Genomic DNA, 14,343 nt, shown 5'->3' on the forward strand with positions numbered 1-14,343 from the left:
AATGACACATGAGTATCTTTATCACACATACACACACGTGTACACATGAAAAAACGCAGACACTATTTTTGAAATGGAACCAACCGAAGCACACAAAGCTAGAAAACTATGAAAATCACCAGAAAACACGCGCCATACAGCTATTCATCAATTTAAACGGGTTTAACTTCAATTGAAGCATATGATGCGCACTATTACACATCGTACACCATATGTGTTTTACATGCGAATATACTATTGAATTGGTTATATTCAAACAGGTTACAATATGCATTTAACCCAAATACAATAGAATTGCTACAGGTATAGCAAAATTGTGGCCAGAGAATGCCATAATTTTTTGTTTGCCTGTGCACAGTTGCAAAGCAAATTTTCAAAATGTGCACGTTTATCATGTTGAAACTTGTTAAACCCAAATGAGGATTTATACCATTTCATTCAGTTTTACAATCACACAAACTGTTCACTTTGTTTTGAAAGCTTTATTTGATGAACTCTCGGCTACATCTGGTGGCTACACCAGATCTGGTCGACTGAATAAATGTATTATAGATTCAAATACTTGTGTGTGATTAGAATTTTAGATATCGATTGGGGTTTTTTATTGTTTCTGGACAAATATGCGACATTTAAACAAAAAAATACACACATTATTGCTGGAGCCGTCTAAATCCAATTTCAATAGATTTTGTCTGGTATGTGGATTATATATTATTTGTGTGCATTTCATGCTACACACAAAACTTTCTATCTATGCAATGTTATTGCCGACCACTTCTCCCATTATTATTTAAGGAAAAATTCCATTGATTGCATTCAAAAGCATAATTTTCAGTACTACAAAGCCATGATATCTAACATAAGGTGGCTTACAAGAAGAAAAAAAGTACGCCAATGGTGAATGTACATCAATGGCACTCGAAATAGTATCATAGATTCTCGATAGAACAATTTTAGATCGTTATGAATTTTTCAATTGCAATATCTACCTACATATAGATACGTAAAAGAACGTGTAAGAATTGCTTCATAATTATTTCTATATGTCATTTTTATTGAGCAAATTTGGTTTATTATATTATTAAAGAAAAAAAAATCCAATCATAAAACGAAATAAAAACCGAAATGGAATGGAATTAATGTCAAATTCAAGCATTTCATATCACTGCAGAACCATTTTGCATATTCAAGTACATTATTCTATTCAAATTTCTCATCACCCACACTGTGCGTGGTGCGCGGTGAAAGGCAATCACATATTGAACATATGTGCCATTGCTCGGATGTAAGCAATTCCTGGTTTTATTCGAATTCCCTTTGGGTTTTTCACAATTTGTATTGTGAATTGAAAATTGGCTGGTGCACACTTTTGAGTTATAGACTGTCGAACGAGAGCGCAACATTTCAGATTTTGGCAATGAAATGTGTCACATGCGTATCTTGATTGCCATCGCCTTTTATAACCTTTTTTTTATAACGAAGGGTATCATTTTATGTATGCGAAATGTCAAACACCAACTAGGTAGACGAAATTTATAACATTTACTTCTAATTAAGTCGAAATCGATTTTATTTCTAAACCTTCCAAATAAAAAAAAGTAAAGTAATTTAAATTTGGCACAATCCATTGAAAATATTCGTTGATTTGGAGAAAAAAAAGATCTCTATTTGAAATTTCAGTGCACTTTCAAATAAAAAGGCGATATTTTGGAATTTTTCTTTCTCCAATGGTTGGCGTTTAATCTCATTGAGTTCGTGGCCAATTTGAAAAAAACACACTCTAAACAGCTACATTTCAAACGTCACATAAAATTCAATCGCAAATATGTTTCCAACATATTCGCCACTCTTGTCTAGACATTTTGCCAATAACATTTTGTTGCAACGGCAACAAAAACGCATTCGTATTTGATTGAATACGAAAGCTGATGTTGATTCTTACTCATAGAATTTCTGTTTTTTAGTTATAGTATGTCTTGTACAAGTTTGTTGCATTTGTCACTGTGTTCGCACATAAGTGTAGAAATTCCATCAGAAGGGAACAGTTTTTTTCACTACCAACGCTTACGAAAAAAACGACATTACAACAAAAGTATATTTTACGCAACATGGAAAGGAATTTATGTGCTTTTTAACAAAATAATATGGACAATATATTTTTTTCTCCGCGGATCTCAAAATGTACAGATTTATTTGCCTTGAGATTGAGTTAAATGCGCGAAAAAGAAGTAAATTCAACGAAAAGAATTGGCGGCATTGCATTTTTTTTTCATTCCGTATTTACTTACAAAACAACATGATTCTGAGTGAGTAATGCATCCGACACAATTACATTGTGCCTTTGTAATATTATTATAGTGCGCCGAATAATTGGATGGCAAACATCGGCCGTAGTTACGATAATATTTTAATTATAAAACAAATATATATATACAAAAGTTACGTGAACAAAATATGTTGATTAAAAAGTTCTTAGCATAGAAAGCCGTTCGAAAATTATGTAGTGTTGAAACAATCCCCACTCTATAAAAGATAAAACTTGAAAGAGTTACTAAGTGAACATGCAAAAACATTTTGTTTGAATAAAAATAAAAATTTCATCAGTGCACTATAATTGACAATTCAATAGACGCATTTTACATGGCTAACGTAATTATGGTTGAACATTTGAAAACTTTTCTTTAACATTTCTTTTTTTTTTTCTCTTTCAAAACTTAAGCCAAATCTTTTGAATACTCGAAACTTCCCACAACTTTCAACGGAATATCTGATAATGCAATCCTAGTTTTAATTTTTTTTTCCGCAACAAGATTTCGTTTCGATTTTATTTAAGTTTTGAAACAGCAGATGGAGCGGGAAGAAAATGTTTTGCATTCTCATTGAAAATGCTATTGGTGGCCGCTTTATTATTAGCATAAAAAGTAGAACGGATAGGTCTTTCATTTGCAATTCAAATGTGGATAATGTTCAATCAAAAAAAGAAAAGTTTTCGGATTATAAAAAAGTTATGAAGCACCAACAACAACAACATCTTGTTCGGACATTTTTTTCTGTTTCTTTTTTACTTCCAGTTGAAGTTTGTATAGCTTATCGCAAAATTACTTGTTTGGTGAATATTTGACAGTCAAAGCTGACATATATCTGAAACAGGCTTAGCAAGAAACTTAAAAAAAAAACTAAGAAAATATACTAAACAATTTCTTACACATTAACGTTTTCAAGGTAGACAAATGCTTACCCATCGAGGATCTACGTTTATTTGGAATTTATTCAATTACTGACCGAATTTCGCTGAATACATCTAACCCTTTTCCCTTTCGATTCCATTTCTTTCTTGAAATTCCATTTGGAGATTAAAGAAATGAATGAAACGTAGCCATAAATACTAATTTTTATGCAAGGACATTAACAGTGCTGTAATTTGCTGTAATAGCATCGGGGTTATCCGCGCATATATTTCCAGAACGAACGTCCCGACTTGTTACCACGAAAAATGTTCCGAGTGCGGCATAGTAAACAGATTGTGTTCTTAAGATGTAAACGGATTTTGGACTTGACATTTTTTTACGTTTTCCTACGTTACTGTTTTACTGTTTAAAAATTTACTTTTAGGGAAAAAGAAAGCCAAATTTAAAATTAATCTCCGAATGTATATTTTATTCGACATTATATTCAACTCCATTTCTTTTCGCTGCAAAAAAGAATAAAATACAAAGTCCAATACAATTTGCGTTGAAAAAGGTGTGCATGATTTTCAAGTACCATTATCCTTGTAATTAATATGGTGCTTCCGTACCTTTGCTTTTATCCACTCGGAAATACAGCGATGATTTTAGACGACATGTTTAATTGTAGCAGTTGCTCGTAACAAGTAAGATGAAAACCAATTAGACGAGAATATTGAATAAAATGTATAAAAAAGGCTCAAAACATTCAAATGAATATGCATCAATTGACAAAAATGACGAGTCCTCGAGAAATAAAGAAAGAAAAAATTCGTATAAATACGCAGCGAGTGAGCAATGGTCGTTAGTAATGTATAAAAGGACATATAGAATAGGCGTAAGTTTGTCGACTTCTGATTTCGCTATCAATACACACATCGCCAATTTTAATCCATATACCAGTTATACATCATCCGTGAACCTCGTGCGTGCAATTATAGAAATGTGTTGCGAAAACAGAGAATACACTAGGAAGAATCTGATGGATTGATGGGTGCTGAAATATGCCCAAAGAACACTTGATCCATAGGTACAAAAGTACACAGTGTATAAAGTTCGGTATAGCTAGTTGTATATGTTGCATTTCTTTCTACAGAGCGAGTCGCCTTTCTTCCGTTAAAGGCAAAGTGTGCTCTACGAATCGCATAATACACATAATTCCGTGTTTTTGCCATGGGGAGTGGAACTTATTTTTTTCTTCCTTTCTCTCTTCGTCGCTCTCCCTCACTCTCTTCTACTTCGATCGCTATTTTTTCATCGTTCGTTTTGCTAATGCACTCTTTGCATCTCATTCGACTCAATGTCGTCTGAATTGATTTCAGGTTCATGTGTCTCGTTTTTCCACCCTCCGGTTAGGATAAAAACCGACGTTTTTTGCTTGCTTTCTTTTGTGCACCGGTCTTGATATATAAACTTCTGCTGTTGATGCTGCCACTGTCGTAGTCGTAGTCGTCGTTGCCTTTGTTGGGATATCATGCACGGAAAGCATGAGAGCATGGCACGTTTAACGGTACATCGACACACGCTGATATTGCGTTCCGTTCCATATGTGACTTTTGTGTGTGACACGTATAAATTTCCTCTCCCTTTCGCTCACTCATTCAATCTCTTTCCTTCTCCTTCCTCTCTCTCTCACTCACTCTCTCTTTCTCTTTCCTTTCGGATGCCACATTGTGCACGGTATATTGCAAACAAGCAACACGACATTTTCATTTAATAAAAGCCTCATGGCATAAACACGGCATCTGAAAATGGTGCAACAGAGAGGGAAGATGATTTCGGGATACTTCAACAGATGAAATCATTTCGTTTGGTTCAATTTATTGGTGTTTTGTTGCTGTTATACGTTTTCCCCCATTTTTATCTAAACACAAGTCTGCAAATGCATACACGTATTTGAGAACGAAGCGAAAAAAAGTAAACGTTTATGCAAAGAGTTTTTCATAATTGCATTCCACGATCTCCGAATATTTCACAGTTATTAATGTGTTAGATTTACACTGAAACAATAATAGGATTTTAAAATTTACGTGCGTAAGTTAAATCATGACATTTTCATCGACATGCATTTCGAACGCAGACTAACTCGAATACGCAAAATAGTTGTCAGACATTCTCTTATTACTTTGAATCCTACTCAACTATTTATCGTAATTTCGAACCATTCCCCCAGGTGATAAATTTCGAAACTCAATTTTAAGTGTCTAGTTGGTTGACATTGAATGAAGATTTAAGCGTAATGACTTTACTTACTTAGTAGTGATGAAAAAATCAAGCGGTGCACAAACGGTTTTTTCTTTAAAAAAATACCCAGAAAATAAAACATTATTGCAGCCTGAGTGAGTAAATGGATCCTTGGCAAAATCAAACGAAATGAAACGAATTGAAACGAAAAGAATGAAATGAAGCATTCAAAATTGCATGCATTTAAACGAATTTCGTTCAGAGAAAGGATTCGATATGCTTTTTTGAAGCAGAAAAAAGATAAAAACAACAACCTGAGCCCTACGGTATTTTAATCTTGTTTTTGAATATAGGTCGCTGTGTTTTTCTTTCTCTTCCTCAATTTAAATAAAACTGTTCTTTGCTTTTATTTAATTGTAGCACATAACATATGGGTAATTCACAAATATCTAGAGAAATTACTAGCCACGAAACCGAAAAAAAAAAACTGAACAACACACGAGATAAAAATGTTAAAAACAAAATGAAAACAAAGCGATTCTGTTTGCCAGCACCTCGAACGTCGAACAAATATTTAACAATTCCATAGATAAAAAAAACCATAAAATGAATTAATTAATATACACAGCTGTTTAAAGCATCCCAACACAATATAAAACTCTTCAACACTCTAATGAAAATAAGTCAAATGTAAATAGAGAGAGCAAGAGAGAAGGAGAAAGAGAAAGAGAAGGAGAGAGAAAAAAAAGAATGAACACAAATCATTATTTGGTTTTTTTGTTCTCTGGTTTCGTGTAAGTCCATCCATCCATCCAATTCACTTTTGCTAGTGCGGTCTGTATATCCATTTGTTTCTTTAACGCATTGAGTTTGCATGCATTTTTCATCCGTCCTTTTTTTCGTGTTATCTTGATGACTTTGGTTTTGACGCTGTTATTTATAATGATCTTCTCTTTGCCTGCCACCAAATACCATTGTGTGCGCGTATACTTTTACACTCTACGATTCACTTCACCACAAAATACAAGTTCAATTCATTCCTGTTTCATAGGATCTCTCCAGTTTCTCGCTCATTCACTATATTCCTCTTTCCAGTCCCGCATTTACATTGAAATTCGTCTTCATTTCATTATGCATACTTTTCATCCATTCTGTTTATTCTATTCGGGTTCTTTTTTTTCTACCTTTTTACTTTTATGGCTGAGATATGTATGTGTTTCTGTGTGTATAGAGATTCTTATGTGCTATAAAATGTCATGCTTGATTCGAATAGAATTTTTTTTTCCGAAGATTTTGTTGATTTCAATCGATATTGCTGTTCATAATGCATTAAACAGAATATTCAATAATGTCCTAAAAGGAAAGTAATGGACTGGACTGGTATATCCTGAAATCTCATAGTTCGTTTTTTTTTTGTTTTAATTAAATGCATTTCAAATGATGAATATCCTCGATTCATAAAAGAAAATCTATTATTTTTTCATTAAATTATAAATATAACATTTGAAAATTGAATAATGAGCTAAGGGACTGCATTTGTTGTTATAATCATATATTTTTTTTTGCTCGAAATTAGTTTTGCCGTTATATTAGGGTGAATGTTGCAGTGACCCTAAATTTTCATTCAAGTGCATTTTTGCCAAGTTTATTAAATTCCAATTCGAATTCTTGGAAATATTTCAACGTACATGTTGTACTGTGTGTGTGCATACATGTCTTTGGTACTATTTATTAAATAAAAATTCGCAGCTCAAACTTGGGGTCAAACTACACTTCAATCGTACTCTTTACCAATATACATCGCGTTCGAGAGAAGCATTTCAATGTTTAGTCTACTTAAATACATTCTTTTAATGTTTTTTTTTTAAATATAATAACAACAATGTAAATTAATACGTAAATGAAATTATACGTTGTTGGATTCTAATGAGTGATACACGATTTGCTGTGTTCATACAAATGTCGTAATTGGTTTTTCTTTGCACAAAACTAAAATGATCATAAACTGCGAGTAGTTGTTATTTTTTTTTGTTAACAAAAAACTAAATGAGTGTTGAAATAGCATTTTGCACTGTGGCAAATGCATTCAAAAGCCATCATAAGATGACGTGAATATGGGATATACACATACACACATTTCAGGTCTATTTCTAAATGGACTAAACATGTTCTTAAGTCAATGTGTAAAAGTTAAAGAAAATGAAATAACAACAAAACTGCTGCAAAATTGTGTTAATTGAATTGAATGTGTAAAGTGCGTTCTAAAAGGTTTTTCACATTCTTGATGATATTCAATACGCACGTTGATGAAATGCTCAACCAACTCAAGTTTAATAATTCCAGAAATTTCTGCCGGGTTAAACTGCAACGAAAAAAAACTTCTAAATTCATTTGAAAATTATTCGCATTGAATGTATTTCTCGCAAACTAATATACCATAATAAAAATTCTTTTTCCTTTTTCTCATAAAACTTTGCCTAAGTGCAAAACGTGCTCATTAAGAATATGAAGATGGTTGATGATGAAAAAAAAATCTTGGAATTGTAATTTCTACCTTTGTTTTCCGTCGCAAATAAAGTTCCATTACACTTTGTTTTCCATCGCACTTATAGGCTTTTTTTCCAAGAATATAAAAAGTCAAGAATCGATGAAGTTTTTTTTTGCATTTCCGATTATGTTCTTTGTTCAAATAGACATTTTAATTAGTAAAGTTTTGCACCATTTTGATGTGAAGCCTTTCGATCAATGAACGAAGCATTTTCATGAAAACAAAGAAATCGTATCTTGAAAATGATTGAAATCATTTGAAAATTTCTTGTTGAAAATCAAAAATTAAGATTGATTGTTGATTTTTCTACTCCAATGAAAATTCATTCTCATTGGATCTTTTTATACTTTCTATCGAGTTATTTTTTTTATCGCACTTTGGAGCATTCAGAGTGTATGCTGAACATTTCGTTATCACATTTTGTAAGCACTTCAAATCTCATAATTCTGGTAACTATTTCAAAAGGTTATTTTTTTCTCGCTTGCAATCTTTTTTTTCTTGTGTCAAAATATAACGATAACAGTTATCGATTTCTTTCCAACTTGAGCCGTATCAAATGTCAAAAAGTTAGAAAAGGTATTCTCTTAGGTATTTCTATTGAAATCAAAGAATTGTTATCCCATTATTGAAGCTTTTTAGAAGAATGAGAATTTATGTCATCCCGAAAGGAAACATTTTTTGCACTCATGCATTAAATCCAATCCTATTTAGCACTCACGAGTGATTCCTTTGTGGAACATCTCCATTTTGCTATTACATTTTGGAAAACGTTATGAAATAAGGGCATTTTTGTGATTTTATTGCCAGCTTCCAAAAAGTATTATTAATCAGTGATAGCCTATCTATAGGGGATCCTATTTCCAATTATACAACATGATTTCTTCTCCTGTAATGAATGTTTTTATTTGTAATTATACCGTATCATCTTATTTACATTGACGTAGGATGTTTGATACTGCCCTTGCAATATTATATCATTGTTTACTTCTTACTATTTATAAATAAAATCTATTTGAATGCTTTTCTGGAGAATTATTTTTCGAATCGTGTGCAATAAAAATGAATGACTGACTGCTGCCACTAATAAGCAATTACAGTTAACCAAGTTTTTTGTAAGTAAAATAATGGTGTTTGATGTAATTTCGAACAACTATTAATTTTGTTCGTTTTTATTTTATTTGCTACCAACTCAAAATATTCGCATACGGGCCATTTGATCAATTGATGAACATCTTCAGTTTTAATTTGCTGAGAAAAACAAAACCTACTCATAAAATTATTTAGGTATTACGTGGATTTTCATTTTTTAAGCTTCACAAAGATGTTGTTTAAATGTGCAGGCATCATTAATTCATAGCTATTTGCTCATGCATTACACCTAATACGGTTGAATAATATGAACGGTCTTATTAATATAGCCGTGGGTCAAAGTAGAAAAACGCGTGTGGGTCAGAATTAAAACCGGCTGGTAAATATGTTTTTCAGCTTGAATGCACGCTCCGAAGCTCTGAATAAGAATTGAATAAACATTAACACATTCAATATTAAATTATTGCTATTTTGCAATAACATCTCTGTTGTTTGTATTTGAGCACTGTCAATAAACATGAATACACAACATGGGTCGAAAATGAAATCCAACGGTTTTAAATCAATTGATTATATTATTTTAAAATGATGATTTTGAAAACATCTCTGCTACGTTTATTTTATAATATTCGACTGATAATCAATGTTCAAACTTTACTAAATCGTTGTCTATTTTTTTCAGGTTTTACCACAGAAATGAGAAACATGAACATTTTACCATTACAACATTGAAATAGGAAAAAAAAATAACAAGTGAACTTTGTGAGTGCGCACGGATTACATATATTTTTCAATAACCCTTTCCATTCGTCAACTACGTTTGGAAGTTTTAACCGCTGGAAGAAAAAGACATTTTTTCGAATTTTGTCGACGTTAAAAATTCAACAACCTTTTCAATGGAGGAGACTGATTTCAATTGGTTTCCTTATCTAAAAAGGAAAATAAAATATTAAAAGTAAGTAGAATGTGCGCACACTTATTTTGGCCCTTAAACACATATAAGACTCATTCATTATTCATCTTATTCGAAATGGATAAATGGATTTCCAAACAATCAAATAAGAAAATGTAGATGACGTTTAACAATTCAAATGCATTTAGATTTAATGTTCAAGAAAGTTTTAAGATCGCATCTTTCATACGGATGGACGCTCGCCCGATTTTATTGTATTGGGTGTAATTTTAAAATCAAAATCAAACTATCAATTTCGATCGAAATATGTTGGAGAATTTCCAAGGAGCGAGATGGGTCACGAACATTATAGCGATTTTTATATTTATTTATTTGGGAATAAGGATTAAAAAATGAGTAGCAATTTTGCCACAATTATTGTCAAACACATCAAACACAATTAGCACACCATTTAAGCCACTTCACCACAAAATTCTTAGACTTCATTCATATCTGTCTCACACATGCATTTCAACACATATGAAAATCCCAGTTTTCCGGCATCTTCATCTCGAAATTTAAATATTTCCAATCGTTTGGGCGCTAAATCTCATAAAAACAACCACAGAAAAATTAAAATTCTATAAAATTCACATGTCAGTCTAACGAAAACCCATTTTTTCTTACTCAACAATCAGTGTGTTTAAATGGTTTACGGCAAATTAATTTATATGATGTAGCAGCGTCGTGATTGTCATTTGAAACGGGAAATAGATTAAAGTAAACTTCCCCTCCGTTTAGAAAATCCGTTAATCTCAATGCGCGGAAAACTTTTTCCATACTAAGATAAAGCAGCAACTTCTGAACTGTATTCAACATGTTATATTGATGTAACAAGATCAAAGTGTCGTTTTCCTCCTTACAAATTACCGTTCACACTTCATAAAGTGAATATTTTCAAGACAAAGTGAATGTGAAGCCGTTGTTGTTGTCGTCAACAACAACATCACTATACCTGTCTCACTCCTTCTTTCATTACATCTGGTTCCTTTTGTATTTTATTTGTGAATATTTCGATGCAATTGCAAACGAAGTATAAGATTGTATAGTTTCCAATGGAAAACACTTACTAATCTGTCTCGATTCTCAACGGCGACACCATGACATGTTGCACATTCATATTTTACATAAATTAGTGTTGAAACGTGACTTTAATAAACTTTTCCAGAATAGTTGTTCTTGGTGGCGTTCGGTCCGGCTTCATATTTTGTTTCATATTTTTCTTTCATTCGTCGGTTCATTCTTTATCAGTGAATCGTGTCTATGTTTATGGCATTTCAAACGGATCAGAGCAGATGCCCTTTTTATGACTTTTATTCTTCGCTTTATCTATATGGCTTTTAATATAGCATTTATGTTTGTTTTCATTTTTTTTTTTCTTAATTTTTCTTCAAATAAGACATAAATCAAGTTGCAGTCATCGTTTCGTAATCAAAATGACATTTAAAATTGCTTGAGAAATAAGATCAACATTTTTCTACCGAAAATAATAGATGAAAAGAAAAGAAAATCGAAACCACTTTAAATCAAATTTTTGATGCAACGTTTGATTCGTTGCGCAAAAGGATCAAATTCAGTGTACGAATATCTAAACAAAACGAACCGAAATGGAAACAGTCACGCCGCCTTAATTCATCGCAATGACATCAGCAACATATTTCTTTCATTCATTTTCTCTTTTGATTTGAACTTCCAATCACATTGCATTTAAGTCAAAATTTCGATGTCATTTTCGAAACTAATCATTTGACTGCCAAACATGTCGAAGAGAAGTAAATCTAATTGATACGAACAACGGTGTAATTTTGTTTCCATCACGTTAAAGTTGATTTCAATTTGCACATGAAATTAAGTCATTTATCACCAAAATGGTGAAAAAACCACTGGTTTTAAAAATGCATCGGATTTGAAGTCAACATGCAAAAAAAATGCTGGTTCTATTTTCTATATGAAGGCCAAGGATTGTCCTGGTTTAACTGAACGATTTTTCGACACCAATTAATGCACTAATCGGATTTTCATTTCGGTGTTCATGTGACAGCTATATTTTTTTATTTCTGCTGTTGTTTTTGTAGTTGTAAAATTTTATTAGTCAGCTAGCCTGAGCTGATAATGCGACTTCTGCATGACACATGACGGTATCATTATGAGTGGAATAACATACTCGAACTGCGATGAAAAAAAAACCTAACGGATTGAACACATATTTCGAATGAAAAAACAAAAATAAATTCCATTCTTGTTTGCTTTTAAGCATTCCCAGGGTATTCGATGTGTACTGTATTCTGCTGTGAACCAAACGAAAACGATTAAATGCACTCAAATTACTTGGCTCACATTTGGCGCGAGTAAACAAAATATGGATTTTTTCACTGCTTTCAACTAAAACTAATGGAACACTATGTTATGACTGTTATTAATGCAACAACCAACGCTCAGTAAACTATAATGTTAATATAGCTCAACTACAGAAGCAACAGCAGCAGCCATACAAATGTATGCTAGCCGATGCCAGCATAAACAATTCCCTCAATCCACACATACAACACATAACCATTTTTTGACAGTTAATCATAATAAAATTTAGGGCATTAGAATGAACGCACGGCCGGCGACACGACCCATTACATACAAGAACACACGCAGACCAAATCCAATAAATGCCTTTTAAATTAAATTTTTTTTTTCTCATTTCAATCGTAAGCGATTAATTTTCAGCAGAGAAAATAACAAATGGTTGAAATAGAAGAGACATAAACAAAAGGGAATATGTAAAGAAGAACCAGAAAAAACCAACATATAAAAATCATGAAAGGCAAGAAGTCATAGTATGACTGTCATACCATCTTATTTGGATCGTACTAATCTAACTCATTTTTTATATCAATTGCCTCACATTTTCATAGCAAGTTGAATGAATAAATAAAAATAAGTTTTCCGATGGTGAATGTAACCAACACCAAAAATGCGAGCAACTACGAAATGTTGAAGAAAAACGATATCTTCATTATTTTTCACTGATTATTTTCGAACTTATTTGGTTCGTTTGCTCGCTTAAATAAATGATTACGTTCACATCCATGCTATCGATTGTGGGCTTAGTGAATGTCAGTTATATGAGACTTTTTTTATTCCACGTTTCTCATTTAATTGAAATGCCAACTTTATATATCCACACGGATCGATTTCAGAGCTAACAAAATAGGTTTCTCGCAATCAACTTGAAATAAAATCATTAGCAAACGAAAATTTAATTGTAAACGACACATAATAATTTAATTTGAGTCATGGTGATGTGTGCATGGGGATATCTGGAATCAATTTATGCTGTTTGGCGTTCTTTAAAATTTCTCATTTCAAGTGCTATTATAAAATGAAAAATCATAAACGTTAAAATTCTAATTTACGTATAAATAATAAATAATGAAAAGGAAAAATGATGATTTCCATCGATAGATTGAATGCCTAGAGTTGCTTGATGAAATGCCAGACGATTGATCAAATAAAGGAAATGAAACCCTATAAATTTGAGAACTAGAGAAATTAATTTATTTTATGAACCATTATTATTTTATCTGTTACAAACTACTGGCATTTCTTACAATGCGTAGCGTGTATGTGTTTACGGTTTTACTTGAAATGAGATTGAGAGAAGATGAAAAAAGAGACCTCAAGGCACACACATATGTACTGCACTGTTTTAATAGCAAAAGAACATTTAAATGGGTAAAACGGAACGCAAGCAAAAGCGAATTAAGTATGTGCGCGCGCAACATGCAGCGCCGTATTCATGTTGGCATTTTTAAGTTTAAGACTTAAGAGGCCGACAGAGTGAGAAAGAATGTCAAAAAGGTATGAGCGAGTGAACGAAAGAGGATGAGTGAGCGTTGTATATGTTGATTGTATTCGATCTACACATGCGATATGAAACTCGTTTAGCGTATCGTTTCATTTGGCTTTGTACATCGCCTCTTGCAGTGACGACCACGAGAGCGATTTTGTTATTCTTTCTCGCTGTTTGTTGTATCTCATTTCATATCGGACTATTGAGTTGATTTTGCTTTGCTGTTGAATTTCTGCCTCTCGCGATCTTTTCTCGTTCTTTCATTGTTCTGGCCGCATCGCGCGGCGCGTTCGCTTTTTATAATTTAAATTTATATTTATGATAGTTTTTTTTTACGACTTTGAAAAGAAAACCAAGAAAAAGGAACAAACGACCAAACGAAAAAGACGGTGATAGAAAGAGAGAGAGTAGGAGAAAAGATAACTTATACCATATTGCCGCGTTCTCATTCAAAACAGTATATTTTTTTCTGTTGCTACTCTTACATTCTGTCACAGTCGTT

The 14,343-nt window shown here is 32.5% G+C and overlaps 1 protein-coding gene across 7 annotated transcripts in view; it reads left to right on the forward strand.

Moving 5' to 3' along the window:
- The window catches only part of LOC116348920 (protein winged eye), a 76,835-nt gene that overhangs the window by 31,047 nt on the left and 31,445 nt on the right, over window positions 1-14,343 (forward strand). For all 7 annotated transcript variants that reach the window (XM_031780134.1, XM_031780130.1, XM_031780131.1 and 4 more), the window contains exon 3: window positions 9,728-10,000. Coding sequence is in view for 1 of the 7 variants with exons in the window: in XM_031780137.1 (XP_031635997.1) it covers window position 10,000 (1 nt within the window). In the remaining 6 variants the exon portion in view is untranslated. The remainder of the gene's footprint in view (window positions 1-9,727; window positions 10,001-14,343) is intronic.

This window comes from Contarinia nasturtii, unplaced genomic scaffold (assembly GCF_009176525.2).
Source record: "Contarinia nasturtii isolate CC-2019 unplaced genomic scaffold, AAFC_CNas_1.1 Cnas_scaffold_2678, whole genome shotgun sequence".
Taxonomy (NCBI): Eukaryota; Metazoa; Arthropoda; class Insecta; order Diptera; family Cecidomyiidae; genus Contarinia; species Contarinia nasturtii.